The following is a 26,737-nucleotide window of genomic DNA, read 5'->3' as shown; positions in this document are numbered from 1 at the left end:
TATTTTATCTTTAAAGTTTTAATTTTAAGACATAACCATATTCTTTTACTTATATGTTCCAGTTCAACATTGTATTCTCATTAGAAGTTTATACTGCATCGTATTTGTGACTTTTTTAGTTTTGTTTTGAAAAGAGATGTGTCTACTGCTGGAAGGCACAAGAGTTTAGATACTTACAGACAGAAAATAGCACCGGCTGCAACAAACTCTTGCTGCCATGGTGAGAACAGTGGAAGGCTTCAGGTTGATTGGATTCATTTATACACTGACCTACATAAAGTAAGAAGTTGGTTTAAACAAACATCCTCATGGCTTGCAAAGTAGTGGGATGAATGTTTGTAATTATTACTTGGTTTGTCAGCTATTTCTAGGTCGTTTATATATTTCACCTTAATGATGTATATCACGTGTATCCATGATATCCATTGGGAATTCTGTGTCCGAGACCAGAGGACAGACATCATTTTTGTTGTTGGTTTTCTCTTTTATTATATTTTTCATATAACCCATGAATCTTGTCTTTTGCCTCTTTTACATCTCCTCCCAGATCCTTCCCACCTCCTTCTGTACCAAATTTTAAGTGTATACTCTCTCTTTACAAAAAAACAAAACAAAACAAAAAACCCAAATGAACAAAAAAAAAAAAACAAGTAGACAGAAACAATGACAGAATGAAACAAAAACCTACAAAAAAACCAGCTTTGTTGTTCAAGATTGACCTCATAACCAGAGTGACCTGGGAGAAACTAACTGCCACTTTTCCTCAATGTCTGGTCTTGTTATTGGTTTTATTGGAGTACAGAGGATGTGTATTCAGGAGTGGGGAAGCTTTCTTGTCTCATAGTTGTGTTGGTATGGTTTTTCTGTACTCTCATTTAAAAAGGGATTTCTGCTATGTGTTCAAGCAGACTGGCTTTCTCCCTATCATTTCAGAGCCCACTTGTACTGCAGTGAGTCTATTGTCATTTCATATATTTTTGCAAAAAAATCGTTATTAAAAGATTATATTTAAAAAGTTTATATTCATGTGGATTTTTAGAAATATTTTAACCGAGCATCACTCTTGAAAACATATTCCAGTTGTATATCTCTTCAGACATTTCAATCACTTGCATCCAGATGATTGGTTTCATCTTGCCACAACGTTCCACCCTTTGGGAGTTGTTTCTTAAAAGGGCACAGTTTGTACCAGAGCCCCTCTGAAAAGACACATGCTTACTGATCACGGTTAATGCTCTGGCCAACTGTGCAGTTTAGCAGCTGTGTGAATAGAACATTTGGATCATGAATGTCTCCATGTGCCCCTAAGTGTGTGGTTGGGCATCAGGAGGTGATATTGCAGAAGTGTCATTTTCTGGTTTTCTTCCATGTGCCTCAGCATTACCCAGTGAGGCTTCCATGAGGATGTCCTCATCATATTACAGAAAGTATCATCCACACAGCCTTAATAGCTGAGGCCCTGCTAAGTAACCTAAGTCACCCAGATTCCCACTCATCGGTGGGCAGAATTGGCCTGTGGTTGTTTCATCATCTGAAAGTGGCAGATAAGTGACAGATTTGACCTAGATATCTGTGTGGTAAAACCTCAAGGGATGCTTTAAAATTTCTTTAAGGAAAATTTCACACTTCGGAAAACAGGAATTTTTGAGTCTGCTTTCCATCTTTTTTTTTTTTAACTATTGTCTTTATATTGTTGCTACAAGAAAAATATACAATCAACCCTACAGTGTTAAAAAAAAAAAAAAAACACGTTTTACCAGAGATCTCAAAATAGATTGTAAATGAATCGTTAAGTAACATCTGGCTTCCTGGGGTCGACCTGACACAGTATTTAGTTTGCAAAATACTTTTGATCATTTCTTTGTTTTCTACATGTCTCTAAGAGAAGTTATTATCTGTTAAATAAAGTATCATTGTTATTTATAGGCATGCAGTGTTTTTTTTTAATGAACTGCCTGCTAGTCTCTTCTTCCTTTTCTTTCTATTTTTTATCTATTTTTTCAGTGTTGTTTGGGTTTCTGTCACTGACAAATGTGTTAGAGGTAGCACAGAACAAACTGTTAATTATCTCATTAGGGAATTTTTTTCTAAGCTATTTTAATTCTTTGGAAATTAAAGTTTTGAAAAAGAACACCTGGGTAACAATGTGTAAATGATTTTAGACATTTAAAAATTTCCACTGTCTGGTGTCAGCCACGGCATACTTATAACAAACATTTGTAAGCTTTCTACAAAAAAAAAAAGCCCTGCTCCTTCCACCTCTGAAGGTTGCCTGACCATGGGAAGATGTTCTCTTCCAAATCTCTACAGTGTCTAGTGGTCTAGATTTGCCCTCATTTTGCCATAACCAATGATATTATGCATTTCTGTGTAATCACATTTGGTAAGCCAATCATATGATACTTCTTTTTGTAATAACCTCCATGATCATTTGGCTACATTCGTTGGGCAACTTGAGAACTATTCATTTCCCTGCCAAGTTTTCACTCTTTATGTGTTCCTTCTCGTCTTCTGTTTGAACCTCTTTAGCTATTTCATCCATTGAGACTATTGTTAGCCATTGAAACCTACATGAGGACCTGCAGGATGGCTCACCATGTAAAGGCAATTATACTCAAGTGTGAGGGCTTGAGTTCAATTCCTGGGCCCATACAATAGAAGGATAGAATCAACTCCAGCAAGATTTGCTCTCACCTACACATACATGCCCACACACTTATAGCTAAATAAATAATAAGAAAATAAATAAATTTCCATTTAAAGTTATATGTAAGTTTTTACCATTTTGGTGTTCTCCTCCATAAACCTTTGCCTTGTTTTCCTGCTGGATGACTGTTGATCTGTAATGTGTCAGGAAAACAAGGTGAAAGGAAAGAGGCAATTTAGGAGAGTGTTATAATAAATGAGGCATTATAATAAGGTGTGTGGTAATATTTAGGTTTAGTAGAAGTGATAAAGGATATTTAAACATATTAAAAATGAGATGCCTGGTTTGGTATAATTGTGATTAGACATGAGATTCAATCATTCAAAAAAATTTTTGTAGCAAAAACGAAAAGAAAGTTGGTAAGGGAAGTATTTGAATGATCTAAATCTACATTGGAAGACATCATTAATAAGATTATCACAGGTCATGACAACTTAGATTATTATCTAAGTTTCAATGTATGTTTATGATAAAGCAAATATACAGATCACTGTTAAACTGGGATAATTGCACTGATGAGTGCCACTGCTTTACGAATGGTAGGGCCTGAAAGAATGGAGCCGATAAATGAAGCAACCGCCATTGAGAGCCTCAGACAATTTATACTCTGAGAGTGAAGAAAGATCAGATGAGTAAAGTTCTTATGACTTCAAGCTGTGTAAACTTGCCAGGACAAGACTAACATGGCAATAACATGTTTTTCCATAGAGGGATATAAAAGATAGTTTAAATACTTAATGGAATAACAATAGCAATCAATAATGAATAATCGGAAGTAAAATCACTCCTGTCCACTACACCTAGGAAGAGCACAAAAACACATTCCAATAACAAGTCTGTGTTTTGAACAAACCCAGGTCACAAGATTCTTGTCCTCTATTTTTTGGAGAATTCTCACAAGCACTCAGAATTTTTCTCATCTGACTCCATTTCCGGATTGTGTTCCCAGAATGAGGATTAAGGTTCTGAGCAGAAATAAGTTGTTCAATAGAGTGTAACTATGTTGATCTATGAAGGACTCATTTGAAATTTGAAGACCATTCAGATTTGAGTATAGATGGGAGCCATCCATACTTTTCTAAGTCACATGCAAATGGCGTGTTCACTGTTGGCTACATGAGAAGATCTAGGAACTGAAGCCTACATGCTATATGCCTTTAGAATGTTTTTAGTGTGTGAATAGGATTTTGACATAAACATTGATTCAGGGAAGTGATGTTAGAATAAAAAGTGAAGGAAAAGTTGTTAATAACACTAAAGAAGATACCTGGTCCATAAGGTGCACGTTAGTAAGCAGAGAGAGCAAATCCTTCCTGAAGACTACAGTGTTGCTGATCTCATCTGCCTGTGAGGGCAGAGGAGTATTAAGAGAGGAGTGCTCTCTGTTTTGTACATTATTCTCCTAAACTGTTATCTTGAGTAGAGTATCTGTGTTCCCACAGAAGATAACTGGAGCCTCTAACTTATGTTAGTTTAAAACAATGGTTCTCAACCTCCCTAATGGTGTGACCCTTTAATAAATTTCCTCATGCTGTGGTTACCCTCAACCATAACATTATTTTTGTTGCTGTTTTCATAATTGCAACTTTGCTACTGCTATGGATCATAATTTTTTTTTTTTTTTTTGAGGACAGGGGTTTCCCCTAGGGGTCACAACCCACAGGTTGAGAAACACTGGTTTAGGCTTTGTGTTTATGTGACAAAATATCTGGCATAAGTGGGAAGTGTTTTATTTGGGGTTGTAGTTTTGTCATATTTGACTCCATTGATTCTGAGCTAATGCAGAACAGCAGGATGGGAGGAATGTGTCGTAGAACCCATGTCACAGTAGCTATCACGCAGAGATCAAGGAAGGACCAGGGCCAGGTGTAATCTTTAAAATATACTAGTGATGACATCCATGCTTTTCCCAATTAGTCTCTATTTAAACTTACAACCACCTTCTAAAATATTGTAGCCAGCTGGGTCCCACATTCTTTATACATGACCTTGGAATGCGCCTTAAATATTCAAACTATAAAATGTAGCTACTGCCGTGGGAAAGAATGGAAGTAAAATCCATAAAGGATCTATGTAAATTTTTCTGAGATTCAGACCTTTTGGATGTGAGGATGGCTTTACAGCCTCATTTATTTTTTTTACTTTTTTATATTTGACAACTCTGTGTTCTTTATTATTTACTGTTTTTTTTGGGGGGGAGGGGATTATTTCTCATTATTCCACTCTGTCCTTTTTTTTTCTTTCAGTCTTTCTCAGAATTCTGTCTGCCCACTTAGCAATTTAGTAAAATTTAAATTTTCTAACAGTCAGGATGAGATTTCACCCTGTTTATAAAACATTTCTGGGCCTGTTAAAAAGGAATTGAGGATTTATGTCTTGATTTACATGTCCCAAAACTTGAATTCACTTCTGAACTTAAATTACCTGGTTTCTTGAATGTATAATGAGTCTGAAGTTTCTGACACAGGACACTATTAATATTTCACTGTCAGTAAATTGTTGAAATCATTGATGGTCATTCTGCCCAGTAGATTGGGAGTTCTAAGGAAAATGAAGATTGAGAGAAAGCAGGCAGGGTTTTGATGACCTTGGGAGCCAAATTATCATCTGTGTGTGAATGCTGATTCCCAGCCACAGATACACATTTCTTCATTTGCTGTTATTGTTTTTCAGGGGCGTCTTCTTACACGGTAGCACAGGTTAGCCTCTAATTCATGGCCGACCTTTCATCTCAGCCTCCCAAAATTTTGGGATGAAAGCATGAACTACCATGCTAAACTTTTTATTACCCATTATTCATTAGGGAATGAAAATAATGTAACTCAATATGAGACCAAAGTTATCATCATCAGAGCCTTGAGGATACGGTTAACTAACGAAGTCTGACAGGCTGCTTAGGTAGGTTTTGTTCTCTGTATGAGACAGCAGTGTTTCAAGATGGTTCTGTGACAGTTCCTGTTGTGGCCAGCAGATGCCTGCAAACACCATCGAATCTTTGTGACCAGATTTAAAGAATATAATTCTGGGTTTAGGAAGTGTATATTGCTGGTCTATCAGTGTTGCGTGTATCTGGTGCTTTGCCTTTTAAATCTTGACAACTAGAAATTTGAAAGGATCATTTTCTTTTAAAAGCACGGGACATTTTATAGTTTTTTACAGTATTGAACATCAGCGTGTTTGTCGTTTTAAAATTTTACATAGAAATCATGGAAGAAAAAAATGTTGTGAATACTGAGCTTTTCTTATTTAATAGTCTGTTCAGAATTTCATACTTACCTGTCTTCGTCATCTTCTCTAACTACTACAGGAGATGTACTCAAAAGGAATAATTCCTCTCACTGCGATATCCACAGTACGGGCTCAAGGAGACAACAAATTTGAAATTGTTACAACACAAAGGACTTTTGTTTTTAGAGTAGAAAAAGAAGGTAAGATGATTTTTCCACCCCTCCTTTTCTTTTCCTCCCTCCTCTGTCTCTCCTGTAAGAATCTGGCTGTGTTACCCAGGCTGACACAGAGCTGAGTGTTCAGTCCATACTGACCTTGAACTCGGAATCCTCTGCCCTCATTTCTCCAAGCACTGGGAATTCAGGCACTCACCAGCATACTTGTGTCTAAGATAATTTCATTATCACTGAAAACATACTTAGAGCCCTTCGCTTCTCACAAAGCAGGTTAATCAAACAGGTAAAGAAAACTATTGCTTTCAAATAATTTATATCTTAAAAAGAGTCTTTTTGAATGCATAATGTTAAAACCTAAATTGACAAGTTGCTTTTTTTGTGGTTATTGTTATATACAAAAATCATTTAGTAGGGAACTATTAATTATGGGACATTTGTTTAAGCTATAGCTATATAACAGTGAAAAATGGACAAAAATATCTTCTCAAAGAGACCATTTCAATGTGTGATTTTGATAATGCAAAGTTAATACTAAAAAGTAAATGTCCTAATTATAAACAAGTTGATTTTAGGGAAATGTAAACAAAGAAATTCTTAGCCAAATAAGCTGGCACAGTAATATTTGGATTACAGAATTGTGCTGACTATAATCACTATAGTATTTTTATGGGAATCATCAACTATGTGACTCTTGACACAAAGGTGACATGTGGGGGAGAGAGAAATGCTTGCTGCTGAGAAACATGATTCAAGTTTACCCCTGGGAACCATACCATGGGTGGAGACAATTGATTCCTACAGCTCATCTTCAGACTTACCCATGGACAAGGCACATGAGTATATTCCCACTCCTGAGCACACATATTTGTATGCATACACATAAACACACACAGAGACACACAGACACACACACAAATGTAGACATGACAGTAGAAATGTGACATGTGCTTTGCCCTGAGTCTAAAAGTGTACAGGAAAATACTTTCTGAAGTTGGTTAGTATAGGAGGGAAAAGTAATGAGAAATGAATGTTCTACATCATACTTTTGGTTGGTTCTCATGATGTGGATGGCTGTAAACCACACTAGTTTTAAATAACACAGGTGAGGCCACAGCCTGATTAAATAATAAGGGATTTACCTTGTTTTAGGAACTATGTTGGTAGAGATTTATAACTGATCTGATTTTTAGCAAAGTACGATCCCAGTATTCTTGCCCCATTTCAATAATGATTGTATGAGGAACTTACTGACTATTGTGTTTATATCAGGCATTTTGTCAAATTCAGCATCTTAACAACCTTGTAATGCACCTTGCATGCTTATTGTTCTGCTTTAAACATGAGAGCATCTACCAGCAGATGGAGACTACCCTGATGCTAACCGCTGAGTAGCAGCATTGTACTTTAGACTACTCCAATCCCAGGAGATGTGTTAACATACAGCACCAAGAAAGTGTTCAATAAATATATATTTCTAGAGAGTTCTCGCTATTGCTGAAGGTAATCAATAGTGAGTGTGTCCAGCTGCCTGTCAGGGAGCAGTGTTTTTCAGACTTTGATTACTGATGATTTATGAGATCAAACTAGAAGCTTATGTTGCTGCTGAAAACAAACACCACATTATGCCCCCCAAAACATAGCATACAAATACCAAATAGCAATGTTTACAGGACATATTTTATTGTATAACAAATCTATGTTGATCTTGTATATGGATAACATAGAAAGCATTTCATATTTCTATTATTTTTAATTTCAAATATCTCCTCTCTTATTCTTTATTCAGCCCCTCCCAAGTGCCTGACCTCAAAGCCTGACCTCAAACTCCTTTCATGTTCTACCCTTAAGCTCAAGATAGCCTGTTCTTCCCCAGTTATTATTGTTTTACACATGCATACACACACACACAGACACACACACAGACACACACACACACATATGCATGTGATGTAGATGTGGCTGGACTCCTCACTATCCATTGATCTCTGTATTGTGTCTAGTTGAGGTTTCCTGCTATTGTCTCCATTTACTTTAAAGAGAGACTTCTTTGACAAGGGGTGGTAGCTATACTTATAGATGTGTATAAATATAAAATTTAGAGTGTAGTAAGTAGTTATACTAGTCTAGCAAAGTGGCTATAGTAGATTATCTTCTCTTTGTTACCTCCTGGAGGTTGAAGGTTAGCCCAGGTTGCTGAAGATACCACACAGTTAGGACACAGGACTCAGATTATTCAAGTTTTCTTGGTATTTACAAGAAAACAACACTGGGACAGAGATCACTAACCTGGCCTACAGCCACCCTCATTCCTTTATAAATTATCCCATAGATTCTTGACAGCCTCTACCCTGGAGCATTTTGTAGGGCACTGTGTATGTGTAGCCACTTCTCTAAATCATACCTAAAATACCATTACAGTTTGGCATTATTCACATTCAAAATATCTAATGTTTTGATTTTTTTGGGTTACTTGATAAAATATTGCTGTTTTCTTAATTAAATGTTCATTATGTTAAGATAGTATTACTTTGAAAATAGTCTTCCTCAGAGAGAAATTTTATAGTGACTCCTCTTGCTCTGGGATAAGATGGGTGTGAGGTTCATGGCATTATGGTCTCCAGTCCTCTGTCCTATTTTTAGCTACACATATGACACTTTCCAGACAGGTGATGCTATGGGGACCCAGTCCTCAGGGTTAGAGTAGAGATGAATAATTCTGATGGGGTTCGTGTCCAGCACTACTCTCACATCTTGGCTATCATTTGTAGGTGATGTGTTTCTGTCCATCTGAGCACATTGCAGACACTGGATCAGAGGCTGGACAGTCACTCAGCTCCAGGCCTCAGACAGTCCCTCAAGGCAGTTTTGACTCAGAGACCAGAGACGCTTTTAAATTACAAACAGTTTATTAGATCTGGCATAAGGATAAGAATTATAAAACTAACATGGTCAAAAGCATGACATTGTGAAATCTTTTCTAAGTCTTCTATCTTTTACTCTCCTTGTTCTCGTTAAAGGTGATTCTGCTTTGTTGAGTACTCTGTACTGTTCTGGAATCTCTTAAAGATGTTTTAGGACCATGCTAGGACTCCAAATTCTATTAAAATACTATATTACAAATAATGTCGTTTGAACAAAAAAAATGCAGAAATCTCTCTTCTTTTTACCAGTAATATTAATAATATACTTCTGGGATTAAGGAATTTACTGCTCAAGGGCAAGAACCTGTGTTCCACCCCAGAGTGCACCTAAAGCCAGGGGTAGAAGCAAGTTTGTAATTCCAAGGCTGCTGTGGCAAAATATGAAGCAGATAAAGAAGAATCGGGACATTGACCAACAAGCTACTCTATCAGCAAACAAGAGCCTGTCGTAAACAAGACAAAAGGCCTGGCACCACAGGCTGTGCTCTGACCTCTACACGCAGAAGATGGCAGCCATTTGTGTACACACACACACTCACACACACACACACACACACACTAAAGGTGGCTGCTACTCAGAACTACTCAGACATTTGCCCAGTTTCAAACTCTATATGTCTGTAAACTTTTCTGATATTTGAATGGCTATTCTGAAGCAATTAGTGGCTTCTTTAGCTCTGTGATGTTTTCTCTTGCAAATATAAATCAGAATAAAGTGATGTGTGTGTGTGTTTGTGTGTGTGTAAAATTCTCTTTATTCCCACTCCCCACTTCTCATTTCCTCCTCCCAAGGTTCCCTTCTCACATTCATGTCTTTTTTTGTGTCGTTTTATGACACACAGATTTTAACCATGATCATCTGTGTGTCCATGTGTATGGAAGTATCTATTGGAACCTGATGGCCTAACAGTTTGGTCCACAACTGAAGATGACTCACCTTCTCCCAGAATCCAACAGTTTAAAAAAAAAATTCTGCAGTTAGTCATAGGGCTCCCTGGGGCTTTCTCCATCTATGCCTGCCATTTGATACACCAATCTTGTCAAATCCCAGTGCACATAACAGTAGCTATAATGAAATCATGTTTGCAATGGCTATCCTGTGTTTAAGATAGCATTTCAAATCCCCATGTTCCCCCCCACACACACACATTTGCCTCTTACATGCTTTCTTACCACTTTTCGGAAATTTTTTCTGAGCCTTATCAGATTGAGGGCTACCCCATATTAAGGAATGCATGTCTGATAATGTAGACCTGGTCCAAACCCCATGACTGGGATGGTCATAGACCATCACTGCTGTTGTATAGTTAAACAGTCTTGGCATAAAACTATAGTCTACATTTTTAGGTTTATATCCATAGATTCTATTCTTCTCAGTGAACTGTAGTGAATGTGGAGACACATGACTGCTCAAGGTATTGAAAATAAATGAGAGATGAGTCCTCATCCCCAAACAGGACAAAATTCTGTATCCTTTGCTAATTTCTCATTATTCTTAGAAGCCTCAGGAGGTAACTGATCCTAGGGATCGATAATCTATAATAGTACTGCTCTAAAATGTATACTTATAACATGTAATTGACAATTTCAAATTAATTTCTGAGACATTGAAATAACATGCTAGCTGTGATCTAAGTCCCACAAAGCTTTGATTTACTTTATTACATTATAATTATATTTGAATCATTTATGGATATTCAGCAAAGCAACCATTCTTTAGATTATTTGGCAGAAATACCTTGGATGAAACCAACATTCAAAATGATAACCACAGTAAGGTGAAAACTCTTCCCAAAAATATAGCACATTTTTCTAGAGAAGGCTGGCCTTGTTGCTGAAGATGTCACACTCTGGGGGTGTTGTTGCTTTTTGATATTAACTCAAGATTCCAGAATGCTTTCAGATATATAATAGCTTTGGGGTATTTGGAGTGTACTTCATCCAGATATGTAAGAAAACACTCATTTGTGGGGATTATGTAATGCTTGGAAAAATCAATATTGACTTTGATCATTGAACTCTTTTTTGTACATTAGAAGTTGAGCAAGAATTGTGATAATTTAGAAATTAAAACTTATTTCGAAGTAATCTTCCATCCTTTATTAAATATGAATACATCTTATATGAAGACTTATTGTAATCCACAATGAAGTTCCTGTGGGTAGGCTTGTAATAGAAGCTGGCCTAAATCCCAAAGTTTGGCCCTGTTTGAAAAATTTTGCTACCTGAGATTCAGTCTGATTTATTAATTAGTTCATTCATTCATTCATTCATTCATTCATTCATTCATTCATATTTAGCTTTGATAGTCCCATTGCTATCCAGAACATAAAGATTTCCTTTTGGTCTTGCATTTTGTTTCATTTCTATGTATCTATCGGTCCTTTCTTGTACAGGTTGTCTATGCTCATGTTGTTGTTAGTCTACTAAGATATGTCAGTGCTCTGAAAATGGGCAGAGTTCTGTGAACTGGATTGCCCTGCCACTTTTCATGTCAGTTTATGAGACCAAAGTTCCTTATATTCTGGGCAATTCATTTCTGAGTTAACATCCACGAATCAGCTATGCTTTACTCCCTTTAAGACACAGATACTTTGAATGTCCTTACATTTCATTTTAATTTTCTTATATCTCTATAGTCTTATTCCTGAATTCTATGCTCTCAAATTATTGTACCAGTCATAAACACAGGCATCTCAATTGTCTTTCCTCCTCACTCGTTATCCTGAAGTGGTTTGGGATTTTCCTTTTCTTCTGTAATTCAAAGTAGTTAATGGATGTTGTCTGTGCATATTTCTCATAATTGCCTTGTAAGTTCAAAGGTATCCATATGCTCCTTTAAAAGTTGAGTCTCAGAACTGATGTTGGTTCCTGATGCTTTTTTCTTGTGTTATCCTTGTTCAGTGTCCTGATCTGCCCTTCTTCAACTTTTTAAAACATTGTTCTTCATTCTCAAGATCTATCATATATTTCCCTTTTTGATGGTGCCGAATGCAGTTGTGTAGGAGTTGAACTAACTTTCCTAATAATTTCAGCAATACCTTTCTCAATGACCTTCAGAAAACCCCTTCTCTCCGTTGAATGGACTCATGTATTATTCGATACAATTTGTATGACATTTATTCTAGTCTGTGCTCCATTATCTGTTCAAATCTAACGTGACTTACTGTCTTGGTTACTCCTTGGAGACTGTATCACACTGGAGACTATATCGTATTTCTATGCCACCAGTAGTGTGTGGTGCATAACTGAAGGTCATTTAGCTTTTATGGAGGGAGTGTGAAGACCATGTTTTTCTTTGGAAGCTGGGTTACAAAGCGTTGTTTTAAGTTATAAAGAATCGTTTGTTGAGTATTGTCCTGTTTAATCCACCAGTTGTGTAGTGATGCTGCGTGGCACCCCCATGCATTTCTGATCATGTAACCTGACAGACAACTTAAGGGAGGAAAGAATTATCTTGGCTCAGGGCTTCAGGGAGTTCATTACATAGTAGCTTGGTCTCAGGTACTTGGGAAGATCCATGTAGGGGGCGTTATGTAAAATAGAAGTTTCTTCACCTAGCAAAGAAAAAGCAGAAAGGGAGAATTGTTTGCCCTTCCGAAAGAACTCCTCTTTGTGTAACTACTCTTTCCACCTCTGACTCTCCACTCCTCTCTCCATAGCCTCCCACAATACCATCACCAGCTGATGGCCCCAAGCTCAAACCAGGACCCTAATGGAAATATTTCATTTCAAAATTATAGCAGAGAGAAAACCCAGTCTCTTGAATCATCTCAGATGTGAATATGGTATTAAGTCTCCTGGAGGTCTTTCTAAATGCAGAGTCTTATTTGGGGCTGAAATGGTACCTGATATATAGCATTTCCTGTATGATTCTAGAAGTAGCTCATCATCAGGGCATCTGCATAGTCTTTCCTGTTCTGCTAAAATTTAAGTCCTGCCTTTGCTAACAGTGAAATTTAGGCTTTGGTTGTGATAAAGAATTTGTACATTATTTGCTTCAGAGCATGAAGATCTTATGTTGATGTTCTTTGTATGTCTTACATATTTTCTCCTCTAATTTCAGAAGAGAGAAATGATTGGATCAGCATATTATTGAGTGCGCTGAAGTCACCATCACTTGCCTCACAGTTGCAAGCAACTGTGGCACCTGAGAAATGTGGATATCTTGAATTGAGAGGGTATAAAGCCAAAATTTTTACAGTATTAAGGGGCAACAGTGTGTGGCTTTGCAAAAATGAGCAGGTGAGCTTTGTTACATTAACTGTGAATGACTATTCCTTAATGATAGCAACTGTGGTGAGCTTTTCAGAGCTATGTGTATTTTTATTTATAGTTTTTGGTTTTGTTTTAAAAACTCTATTAAGTATAACAAAGAAAACTTGTTTCAGAAAAGTTTCTTCATCAGATGTGAGAATTTTGTTTTGTTTTGTTTGTTTTTAGTGGACTGAGAAAGTAGCATTGTTGAAATGTATGCCCAATTGAAGTAATGTATAGCTGTCAGAGAATAATTGAGAATAAATACGGTTGTTTATGAATGAGCTTAATTACATTTCATTGTGATAGAAAACCAGAAGGAAATAATAAGTAACCCAGTGTATTAGTTGCTTTTCTGTTGGTGTGAAAACACCATAACCAAGGCCCCCTATAGAAGCAGCAATTGATTTTAGCTTAAGGCTCTAGAATAAATAGGGAGTCCATCATGACAGTGAAGCATGACAGTAAGAAAAGGAAGCCGAGAGCACACATCTTGAACTATAACCGTGGGCACAAGTCAGAGAGTTTTAGTGGGAGGTGACTAGGATTAAAGATCTCTCATCCCACCACAGTGACTTATGTCTTCCTGCAAGGCCACACCTCTCAACCTCTAAGAGCTCCCCAAGCAGTGCTACTGACCAAAGAGCAAGTATTCAAAACTCTGAACCTATGAAGTACATATCTCCTTGTAGCCACCACTTTAAGTTTTATTATCTTTATTTTTCTTTGAGAATATATTCTGTTTGTCATGAAATTGATTTGGTAATAGATGGATAGTATAGAGAGGTAAGTATAGAAATATGTAGGCACATATACTTGCAACCATATCTCTATCTATCTATCTATCTATCTATCTATCTATCTATAGATATAGATATATCACATATGCACAAGTATATGGGGTTTAAATATTAGATTATTGAATTTGATTAAGACACTAACAAGATAGTTTATTTTTGAGAAGGCTTGTGGATAATTAAAGTGTTTTTCTAAGTCTTATGAGCTTTATACTTGATTCCATAGTGCATATTTCCTTTTCTCTACTATTTTAGACTTTTGTATGTGAAAGAAAATTCTTCCTCATTAGATGCTTAGTTCATATTTGTGATATGAAATAGTATATTTTGAATAGAAATGAATTCTAGCATGAGTTCATTTAATAATGGACTATGGTACGTTATAAACATTGACTGTTTTCCTATCAAAAGCAGAGTTATCAACTCAAAATAGCAGTAGGAAAAAATAAAACTACAGCTCTTTAACCAAAGGCATTCTCAAAGTTGTGAATGTATTCATTATTTTGGGTGGGATATGTTAGCCAATTAGCTGTGGCAGGCACCACTGAGTAACATCAGCAAACTAATAATGCAACTATTTAGCATAATCCTAAAAGACAGTGACATACAGCTTAACAGTGTGTGTGAACTGGATGTGAATATTGTTCCTGAAGTCTCTGAAGATAGGTGATTAAAACTTTTCTCATTGGAATTCAGGTCAAAACTCATAATTTGCATCTATCTGTGTTGAAGTTAACTCTGCCAAATTGAGGTATTCAGTTTTGTCTTTTCACAGACCCAAGACAATTCCTATAACTCATTTCATTGCTCATATTAGCTAGATATTTGAGTGTGGTTCTTTTCTAGAAATAATGTGTTTTTGAGTTTTATTAACACTTTGGTAGAAGGAAAGTTTTTTTTCTTTTATGAAATCGTTGCTTTAGTAACAATTTTGAATGCAAAATCTAAAATGTTTGTCCCTGGTTGAGTGCCGTGTACTATGCTAATTAATTTATAAATACTCCCTTTTAATCTTTCCTATAATTATAGGAAGACAATCCTGTCATCTGTGAATTAAATGAGTAAAATGAGGTTTATATAATTTGTACAAGGCTAAAAGTTTCCTATGCCAAGCTTAATTTATAACTAGATTTTTTAACTCTTAAGTGAGTCTTCTTACTAAAAGCTTGGTTTAAATCTTTTTACAACTCCTATCTTTTAGAAATAAGCAAGTTTTTTTTTTCAATTGCATTGCCTAAGAATTTGGGGGCAAGCGCTTAATGTTGTGTTGGGCTGTACACTCTCAAAAGCGTGTGCGTATCTAGCAGGGCAGTTTCATCTGTAAGGTGAAATGGCAGACAAGAGCAGCTACAGGTAATAAGCCCAGTGCTTTTGTTGCCTGTTCATTTGCTTTGCTTTCCAGAGACAAGATCTCTTGTAGCAGATGAGCTTAAACTCTCTGTCCTCCTGTCTCTCTTCCTTCCAAGTGCTGAGATTAAAGTAGTGTGCTTTTATATCTCTGTCAATGCTGTATTCCATGGGAAGGCATTGTGGAGTGGTTCTAAACACAGGGCATCAAAGAAATTTGAGAACTAGAAAGAATTCCATTTACACAAATGAATAAATTATTTTTAAAAGAGAGGGTCCACCCAGAACCCCTCTGACTGGCGATCTGAATTCTTGCTTAAGTTTCAAGGCTAAGCACTGCAAGGGAATATGAATAAAACTTAAAAATATCTCTCTGGGTTCCCTGAGGGACAAGCCTGACTGCATAGGGGTTGATGTCAAAAGTATCCCCTCTCCATGAAAAAGACATCGGGATGGGTATGGCCCTCATGCCTCACTGGACAACGACAGGGGGACCGGAGCCATTACAAGGTCCCCTTCAAATACTGGAGGTCAGGCCTCTATCCCCGCCTTCACAAGATTAGAATCGCCACAGCCCTTCTATACTTAGAGAAGGGAGGAGATGTCAGGGGCAGCCCTGCTTACACACTGAAGGCCTAAAATCAGCCATAGGCCTAAAATCATCAATAGGCCTGTCATACATGTATACTAACACCAAGTCTTGGGTCTCTGTGAAAAAACATTGAAACAGATGGCCATAAGCTATTGTAAACAGGCAGCTTTTGTGGAAATTTACCAGCCCGAGTAGTCATAGACCTTGTAAATAGGTAGCCTTGGCAGACAATACCAACTTAGATAAGGACAAGTGAGTCATAGGCAGAGTCATAGTGACCTGTCCCCTGAACCTTCACCCAGCCGATACCCGGTTCTGAAAGATATCTGTATTCCCCCTGAACACCCACACTCCAGTGTCATCCCCTTCCCCACAACCTGCCTTTCTGTGTTTATAACCCCTGTGTGAATGCAGTACGATTTGAGAAAAAAAAAAATTATTAAAAAAAAAGAAACAGAAAAAAAATAGGTTACCATCTTTAAGTAACCTATTTTTTAAATAAACATATTTTAATATGTATTTATTTAGGTTGTTTCCTCTTATACGTTGAGGTGGTTATATTTTACCTTTAATGATATATTTTATTGCGTGTGTTCATGTGCATGTGCGTGTGTGCATGTGTGTGCGTGTGTGTGTGTGTGTGGTGTTTGTATCATCTTATATATAGTCTTCTTGATAGCATAATAGTGGACAAGTTTAATAAACCATGCATGCAGTACTATTCCAGCTTTTGAGCCTTTCCCATTTGGAATTTGCCTTGATGTCCTGAGGAAATCTGTCTACTACTGATTTCATATAGGGAAGCAGTTAATGGGAAGAATTTCCTAGGCTGCTGAGATAGGACAGACTTTCTACTCAACGTGCAGGGCTTCGCCTAGGTGATGGTATTGTCCTGCTTTAGGAAAGTTCTGGATGATGGTGATATATATCGATGAAAACACAAACACACACATGCACACACATGCACATATGCACACACACACACATGCACACACACACACACATACACACACACATGCACACCAGTAATTTTCAAAGATTATCAAATAAATGTATTCCTTCAAAAGTGTGAAATGCTTATTTTTGAAATTTTGTATAATTTGTGTTGGATCTAATAATAGCTGTATAACAGAACATAATTGTTTGATTATTCATACGGAACAGACTCATTGCCCATGTAATTTCTTGGCATAAAGACATATCTTAAAAAGAGATTGACCTGTAGCACTCTATGTATATTAAATGTATATTAAGTGTGCTTTCCATTAATGGATATATAATTTTGCTAATTTGTTGATTGTTGCAGTGAGAGTGAACAGACACTGGATAAATGATAAAGTTGGCCATTACAGAGAAATATCATTTACCCTAACCACAGGAATTAGATTGGGAGGTTACAGCTAGGGGTTTGCATTCTTGCTCTGCTATGGCAAACTGTTAACTAGTGTTATTCTGAAGGGAGATGGAACACTGCCTCTAAAGTTGTCATTCCTTTGTTGAAATTTCCTATTTCTGGCCCTATCCCCAGTGTGTTAGCTTACCCTTTGGGATATGTTGTGTATACACATCCATGAAAGTACCAAATGTGGTACTTCATGTGATACACGAGTCCCAAACCACACACTCAGAAATGCTGTGGAGGGTTTTACTTCTAAAGCTATAAGCATCCAGCTAAAGGGAAGATGAAAATCCTGGAGTAGGAAAACATATAAAACTTCCCTTTGCCACAATAGCAATGGGTCTTTTATTCACTCCTGGATGATATACAGTTTTTTTTCTTTTTTTCTTTTTTTTTTTTACTATTACTCTATTGAGGATAACCTTTTAAAGTTGAATATTTTGAAACATTGATGTATGACCTTATAAACATTTTAGTAAACATTAAGAAAATCATTATCGTTGTATAGTTTTAGAATTGGAAGGACTATTCTTAGCATACTGTACATAATTCTGAAAGACTCTACAGCTTGTGCTTTGCTACTTTTGCACACTTACTGAAATGTCAGTGATTCATATAACAATTTAAAATGTTAAGCCTTTCTTGAAAAGTTCCCTTACTGGAATGCAGTTCACTTCATGTAGAGCTGCATTATCAGAGTGTCTTCTTCAAAAGGTTTTTGAAAACTCCATTTGTGTCATTATAAAAAAAGGGGGAGAGGCAGAGAGCTTTTGGGGCTGCTTGGCAAGAATCTGACATGGGCTAAGACAAGGAAATGGGCTGCTTGGCAGGAATATGACATTGGCCAAGGACAAGGAATTGGGCTTCAGGCAGGAATCTGACATTTGGCTAGAACACAGAAGTAATTTCAGGTAGGAATCTAAATCTTAGGCTAGAATAAAAAAGTAATTTCAGGTAAAAATCTAAATCTTAGGCTAGAACAAAGAAGAAGGCTTCAAACATGAAAATGACTGGGCTAGGACAGAGAAGTAGGCTCTGATAACCCTTAGAAACAGTGATCATGGGAGTGATCATGGAACTTTGTTTATTGCCTTGCTTGTTTTTTGACTATTTGTGTTGATTGTCTTGTTTGTTTCTTGACTATTTGCATCTATTGTATTGCTAGTTCCTTAACCAAGAACTGACCTTAATACTTACATGTAAAAGCAAAAAGGAGAAGGGGGGATATGATAGGGGATTTCTGGGGGCGTGGAGGATGGGGGAGGGGGATGACATCTGAAATGTAAATAAATAAAATATCCAATAAAAAAAGAATTTAGGAAAAGGGAAGCTATTAGAGATCACTTTCATTTGCTTGATCCGTGAGTTTCTTTCACTCTGTTTGGCCAGAATTTACTCTGCTTTGAAGATTGTTATGTATCTGTCCAGAGCCTATACTCTTGTCCTCATAGATGCATTCTCAATGCCAGCCCGCCTGCAGAAGTGTCTTCAGGAAACTTTTTTATTCATTTTCTGAATCTGTCTCTAGTACTGAGACAAGAACATGTGTTTTCTCACTTATATTGAACTCAGTTACCTTGAACTCACTTTTGCCATAAACACATTTATGGTTTTTGAAATTCCCTCTCATTCTTAAGGGCAGCAGTGTGAGCCTGCTGGCAGTCTTGCTGTCCATCTGTATTGTGTTCTCTGACTGGTCTGAACTCCATGAATAATATACATCAGCTGCATTTAACACCATCTTCTGGTTTCCTGGCTGCTCAGTTCAAATGCTCTCCTCCCTTGCTTCGCACACTTCCCTTCATTACTATACTGTTGGAGCCAAAACCCAGAGGGGCTCTCAGGTTGCACAGCAGAGAGACTGGGCGGGATTCATATAAAATATTGCCTGAGGTGTTTTTAGTATTTCTTTTTTTTTTTCAACTAGGCTCTAAGATGTGAAAGAGGAAAAGACATGGAAATTGAGCGAAGCCCTTTGTTAGAGAAGCAATAGCATCTTGGAAAGCAACATTAATTAGAATTCTTCGCCTAATTACCCAGTGCATTGTCCTTACCACACAAATTGAATATCAACCCTTACATACTTAGCTCCATATCAGAAGCCTTCCCTGTTTCAGTTTTCACTATTTTCTTCTATTCCTTATACCTGCAGTGTGTTATATTTGTGACCAAATTTTTATATTTTCACTTTCAATCTGTTTAAAGGGGCTTCTGTAATTGGGTATGTATATGGGTTATACTAAAGTCTTTATATTTCAAGATCCATCTGTCTGCTTAGGAAGTATTTAGCCGGCACTTTTGTTTTTCTTTCTAGCTGCTATAGAGGCAAGCTCGCCTTGTGGAAAGCCACCTGAGAGCTCTGCTCTCTGGAAGCTTTGTGATGAGAATAGCAAAGAAAGTATACATTCCCAGGAAACTTCTGAGAATCTCTGTGCAGCATTGTTAGCCTCCGATTTGTGTCCTGTGTGTGGTGTGTTTGTGTTCATACCTGTGTGGTTCTTTGTGAATGTATGATTGTGTGTGCAGTGTGTGAATGCATGAGGAAACCAGTGGTTAACAGCAAGAGTCTTCCTGTATATTTTCTATCTTACTGAGACAGGGTTTTTCAGGTAGAACCAAGGTCTCACCAGTTTGGCTTGTTTCAGTAGACAGCTTGCTCTGGGGAGTTCTTATTTCTATATTCCACACTAGCATGAAAATTACAGGCAGGGTGGCATTGACATGTATTTCTGGGTTCTAAAGTCTAGTCCTCATGCTCTCAGAATATCTGGTACTTTAACCACTGAGCCATATCCCCATTCTTCCTCTAGCTTCAATCAATTTAAATCAGTTTGTTCTCTTTCTCTCCCTCTTTCTGTCTGTCTGTTGTTGTCTTTCTATCTCCCCCTTTCTCTGTCTGCCCCTCCTCCATGGGTAGATGTAAATTTAGTACTTAACCTCACAATCATTTTTCAGGACTGAGGAAATGACTCAATGAGCAAAATAGCTTGTCAGGCAAGCAAGAAGACCAGAGTCTGTATCCCCAGAACACATGTAAAAACAAGATACTTAACCTGAGCATCAGTATTCTAGTTTTCCTATAAGAAGATGGGACATGCTGAGAGGAAAATCCTCAGAAACATACGAGCAAGTAGCCTGGTACGTGGAACACCAATGCGACAAGGAGACCTTGTCTCAAACAAGGTGGAAGTAGAGGATTGACACCTGAGATTGTCCTTTCTCCTCCACAACTTCCCTCTGGCGTGAACAGTCCTGCATTCCCAGACATACATACCTACAGGTAGACAGGCACAATGGCAAACACACAGAATTCCTCTGACATTTTTCATCAAGGCCCATTTCCATTTAAAATGTTGTCTACTGTGGTTTAGAAAAATGGCTTAGCAGTTAGGAGCCATGGACTTCCCTTCCAGAAGACCTAAGTTTGAGTCTCTGATCACTTCTAAAGAAACCATTCTGGGATGGGCTCGCAGAAAACATTTTGGTGCTCACAGCTACCTGTACCTACAGTTCTAAGGACATCCAATGTCCTATCTGACCTGTGCTCATATGACATATTCTTTCCCTCACCCCTCTTCTTCTTCCCCTCCCTCCCTATCCCCTTCTTAACCCTCCTGTCTCCTTCCCCCGATCTCCTTCCCTCCTTTCTTCCCCACTTTCCTCCTTCCCTCGTAAACACATACTGAAATTTAAAAAGTCTTTAAAAAATGAAATACTGTGCACAGTATAATAGACATCATTAACATTTAATTTTTAAAGATATTTTTGAAGATTTATTTAGTGTGTGTGTGTGTGTGTGTGTGTGTGTGTGTGTGTGTATGAATTACTATATGTAAGCCAGATAAAGAAGCCAGAGGAGGATGTCGGATCTCTTGGAACTAGAGTTAATAAAACTGGTACTTGTAGTTGGTTAGATTTCAGTACCATGGATGTGAAGGAAATTTAAGAAAAGTGGCTTTAGCTTCCATTTGTTATGTTTCCCTGATAGTTTCCCATCCCTTCCTCATGGGTTTTTAAAATATCACGCTAATATTAGCCAGTTCATTGCAACCAGATGTCTTGCTTGGTGAGTTTGGGCGTCCATTTGATGCTGATTGTGGCATTGAGGCTTTAACTACATAAACTTATTTGATTAAATATCCTCAAATCAGAGTATAACAGAGGCTCTTCTCTGCCCCATTCCTGCTAATATAAAGTCTCCTGATGCTTCAGACCGGGGATGGAGTACTAGCAGAATTCAAATTGGCCTCCAAGGGGTTGGTTTATATGGCACAGAATGAAGCCACAGGATGTAGGTGGTGACCTCACATTCTCTGGGATCTTTCTCTGGCCAAGCTCTGCATCTGGTGTTTCCTAGAAATCTAGTGCCAATGTCACACAATGCCACATCTGTTTTCAACAAATGTTTAAGCACCAAATTCTTAAATTCCTGGCAGGAAAACCTAGCATTCGTGATTTCTAAAATTAGGTTTTAGATTTGGGGTTAACAGACTTTTCTTAATTTCCCTCTCTAGGGATGAGCATTTTCTTTGCTCTTGCACTGAGTGGTTTGATCAATTCAGAATTACTCTCATTGGAATGAATTTATATAAGTGACTCATTTCAGTATCTTGGTCAATATTTGTGATAAATTCTTTCTGAATATTTAATACAGAGTCATTCCGTGATTACAGATGAAGTGGAATATTTTATGAATAACAAATTCTGCATGTAAAACTTTTAAATGAAAGAATTATCTGGGCATATTAAGCTTTTAACTCACATCATTTCATTTCATTTTTATAACTATACTTTAAGGTAGAATTACTCTATTTACAAACAATGTGATTGAGGTCTAGCTAGGCCAGGTAGCTTGCTAAGGCTTACCCAGCCGGGTTTCTTCCTTAAGCCTGTCAGTGCCAGGTCATTTGCACATCTGCACTGTCTGGTTCTGCTAGCAACACCTGGGATCCTTGTTGCTAGTGGTAATTGTCTGCCTTCTGAAATTCTGTGTTGGCCACAGAATCTAAATATAGAATATTGCTTACTCTACAAGCCCTCTTTAGTCTCTTAAATTAAAGACATTTCATTTAGAGTTCTGCTCTTTTTCTTGTTGTTGTTTTTTGATTTTTTTTTGATGCTGTATATTGTCAGGATGGGAAAGAGAGATGAACACAGACCGTTGTGATAAACATCCAGGAAAGAGACATCATCTGAACATGTACTAATAGTCTGAAAGGAGGCTAAATATCACCAAAGTATTCTTAATAAGAACTGCAGTTGTTTCACATTCAATAGCTCTCAAGAGCACTGACATTTATTTTGTTACCCTGCTCTATATTTTACAGTCAATTGGTGCTAGGGAGCTGTGTGCATCCTCTAATTACTCAGAACCATATGGCCATGCCAGATAGTTGATAAATGGGATATCATTTTTCATGATAAGAAAATATCATCTTTACCTTGCTGGAGCGAAATTTAGAATGCCAAGCTGACCCTCACTTTCCCAGGAATTACAACTGTACATGTCGAAATTTTATGACTCGTGTACAGCGATGAGGGGCCATCCATCCAGGCAGGAACTGTGATGAGCCTCATCAGTTCCCATAACAGGTTGTCATCCCACCATCTGCTAGGCTGGTGGTCAAACCATTATGAGCGTCTGCCCTTAGTATCACACAGTACTTGCAGGCCAGGCACCTCACAGAATACCGTGGAGTGGCCTGATATCTATCTCTTGTCAAGAGCCTCATTGTGCAGAATTGTTAGAAGGCCATTTAGTGAAGGCACATTGCTCTATCTAGTTTATTCCTATAGCAAGGTTAGACAGAGACCTCAGTTTGTTAGTCTCACCTTCTTTGTCATCTATAAAAGAGGGCTCCAGTTTCCAGGCATCCACATTTGAGGATATATCCAGCAGTTGCATGATTCAGCAGGGACATTTGTATAGATAATTGGGAACTGATATTTCCCATTTACAGAGTAAAGTCAATCTGGTACTGATATGTCTTAATGTGGCTGATTAAAAGTTTGATGTTCCCTCTCATTTTGTATAGCTTGTTATCCTAGGGTAAGTATACAAAATGGAAATCTATCACCTCCAATTCTAATTATTCTACAATAGTCAATATTTTATTGTCTTTGCTTTTACATTCTTTCTTTGAAATTATAATATAATCTTATATTTTTATTCATATATTCTTTCCTTGTACCTTAACATTATGAGCCATTTATTATTCTATCAGATGTAACATTGTATTGATTTATTTTATCAATAAATAATTTTTTCTCATTTTACCTATGACTGTTCATATTGAAAAATAATAAATAGGGGCTAAGGAGATGCCTCAGTGCATAGGAGCACTCACTGTGGCAGGATCTTTGGATTCATACTGTAGCAGGCACGTCCACACATATGCATGTATCTCCAGTCAGGCATGTACAAACACACATATATATATACACAGAGACACGCACATCCACACACACAGAAACACCCCCCCACAGATTATAATATATATGTATATGTACATAAATACACACACAGACACTATATATATGTATATATGTATGTAGAGCATACATAAGTCTAGATACACACACACACACACCTACACAGACACACAGAAAGAAACACCCAGTGACACACAAAAACCATATATATATATATATAATATATATATTTATAAATATGTATATTATAATATATATATGTGTATATACCTCTAGCTACACACATACAGATCCTCTCTCTATAGATATAATATATGTGCATATATATATACACATATATATAACTATACACATATATATAACACATATATATACATATATATAACTCTAGCTACACAGACACACATAGACACTATATATATATGTATATATATTTATACATATATATGTATAATTCTAATTACACACACACACTCAAACAAACTCATACAGTCACACTGACAGACACTATATATGTCTATATACATGGTATCTAACTACACACAGAGATTCTCTCACTATATTATGTGTGTGTGCGTGTGTGTGTGTGTGTGTGTAACTCTAGCTCCACATATCTACATGTAACTCCCATACTATGGAGAATGGCAACAGGAAAATTGCTGGAGCCTGATTGGCACTACTTGATTATAGCTTCTCTAGAGGTTCAGTGAGAGACCCTGTCTCAGGGGATGAGGCACAGAGTGATAGAACAGATGTCCTGGTGTCCTCCTGTCACCTCCCTCTATGCAGAAAGACATGTGTGCCCCACACCCCATACCCCAAACATATGCAAACTACATGAATGATATAATCAATAATAAATGCCTTTCTACAGTGTGTCACTAATTTTCCCAAATATATACATATTTACACACATAAATATGTAAAATTTGGTTCTACAATTATTTTTCTATAGTTTTATCAAATAGGAGTGCATTAGTTATAAGCACAACGACCTACAGGAAATCTAAGAGATAGTGACTTCTCATTGAACTCTGGTGAGATCAGAGAAGCCCTGGTGCTTACAGGATTCTTCTCCACACTCATTTGTACACAGATTTCTCAAAGATTACTATATTCTAAGCAACCTCTGTGTTTCTAAATGACAATGCTAGATGATATGGAAAGGGAAGGAATGAAATGCAGAGGTATCTATATGTTCTCACATGTAGTATTTTATGCCATATTGATCAAAAATTGGATATATGTGTTATATATAGCCTTACGTCTTAACAGAAATGCTAACATAGTACTTAAGACATAGTACTCTCAACCGGGTGGTGGTGGTGCACGCCTTTAATCCTAGCACTTGGGAGGCAGAGGCAGGTGGATTTCTGAGTTCAAGGCCAGCCTGGTCTACAGAGTGAGTTCCAGGACAGCCAGGGCTACACAGAGAAACCCTATCTTGAAAAACCAAAAAACAAACAAAACAAAACAAAAAAAAAAGACATAGTACTCTCCCTGCTCACGTAATAGTTACAATAGAATAAAAAATAAATTGGTTTTTCCCTTTTAGCAATTTTCTAAATTGAATTTACTAAGTTTCTTATTGAAAAATGAAATAGTGTTTTTGTATTTTCCTTTACTATGAATGTGTTTTTCACATCACAAATTAGGAGTTCTGGGCACATTTAACCTGAATTTACTCACCCCGATCATTCCTTTCTTGAGGTGGTAATTTAGCAAAATATTGAGCATATTTATTCTGAAGTTACCAAGCCCATATGAATAGGCAGAATAATACCCACACTGATGCTTTTAGAATGTACTCTTCCTTGTTTCTATTTTCCAACAAGACACAGTAAGCTCAGTGATTTCTAGTGTTGAGCAAAGGGTTGTTTGTGGATCACATTGGCACTGGATGCCAATGTTTAAGAGTCTGATTGGAATAGTGGGAATGTGAACTTGTACAATTTATTAAACTGCAAGTGCATTTGAATGTAAACAAAGAGGAACACAGTTCCTCAGCAGGTACAGTGTAACAAGATTAGGTAAAGATCAGCAGTTACATACTTAGTTCCTTTCCAACGTGTAAGACTTGATGCATATTGCTTGTAGCTATCACTTTGAGTCTCAATTTCCCTAGCTTCTCATATTTAATTTCATAATTCCTTTTGTTTTCCTACCAAATCAATACTTTGCACATGTTAAAAGGTTAATTGCCCGTTTTTGATTGGATACAGGTGAAGATACTGCCAACTATTCAAAGCAAGGCACATATATTTATGGCATTGCCTCTCAACTTCTGGGTCACAAGCCCTTTGAGGATTTGAAGGGCACCTTCACAGAAGTCACATATAAGATATCCTGCATTTTGGATATTTATATTACAAAATCAGTAGCAAAACTTACAGTTATGAAGAAGTTACAGAAATACTTTTATGCTTAGGGGTCACCACTGCATGCGGAAGTCTATAGTAATGGTTTGTAGCATTAGGAAGGTTGCGAACCACTGATCTCATAAACTTATCTTTCATACGAAAGACATCAACTTTCAGGGTAGCTTAGGCTGGTTCAGTGTTATCATATACTGGAATGGTCTGCCTGCTGTGAGTAGAAGCGATGGTTTTATTTTCTAATTGTTCAACTGCGTCTGTATGTGTAGTAACGTTTCTAGGCGTCCCTCTATAACAAAGACATCGTGGCTGTATTTTCAACAAATGGTTTTGTACTTTTGCTCCATACTAGGATTTTAAGAGTGGACTTGGCATTACCATAATTCCTATGAATGTTGCAAATGTGAAGCAAGTAGATCGAGCAGTGAAACAGTCTTTTGAGATAATCACTCCCTATAGGAGTTTCAGGTAAGCTATTTTTAAACAATTGTGTGTGTGTGTGTATG

General features: G+C 37.1%; 1 protein-coding gene across 4 annotated transcripts in view; it reads left to right on the top strand.

Moving 5' to 3' along the window:
* The window catches only part of Arap2 (ArfGAP with RhoGAP domain, ankyrin repeat and PH domain 2), a 166,642-nt gene that overhangs the window by 52,457 nt on the left and 87,448 nt on the right, over positions 1 to 26,737 (top strand). For all 4 annotated transcript variants that reach the window (XM_028765222.1, XM_028765223.1, XM_028765220.1 and 1 more), the window contains 3 exons: positions 6,015 to 6,135; positions 13,099 to 13,277; positions 26,584 to 26,699. In XM_028765222.1, the coding sequence (XP_028621055.1) occupies positions 6,015 to 6,135; positions 13,099 to 13,277; positions 26,584 to 26,699 (416 nt within the window). The remainder of the gene's footprint in view (positions 1 to 6,014; positions 6,136 to 13,098; positions 13,278 to 26,583; positions 26,700 to 26,737) is intronic.

This window comes from Grammomys surdaster, unplaced genomic scaffold, assembly GCF_004785775.1.
Source record: "Grammomys surdaster isolate TR1022 unplaced genomic scaffold, NIH_TR_1.0 150, whole genome shotgun sequence".
NCBI lineage: Eukaryota > Metazoa > Chordata > Mammalia > Rodentia > Muridae > Grammomys > Grammomys surdaster.
This window is presented reverse-complemented; position numbering and strand designations above follow the sequence as displayed.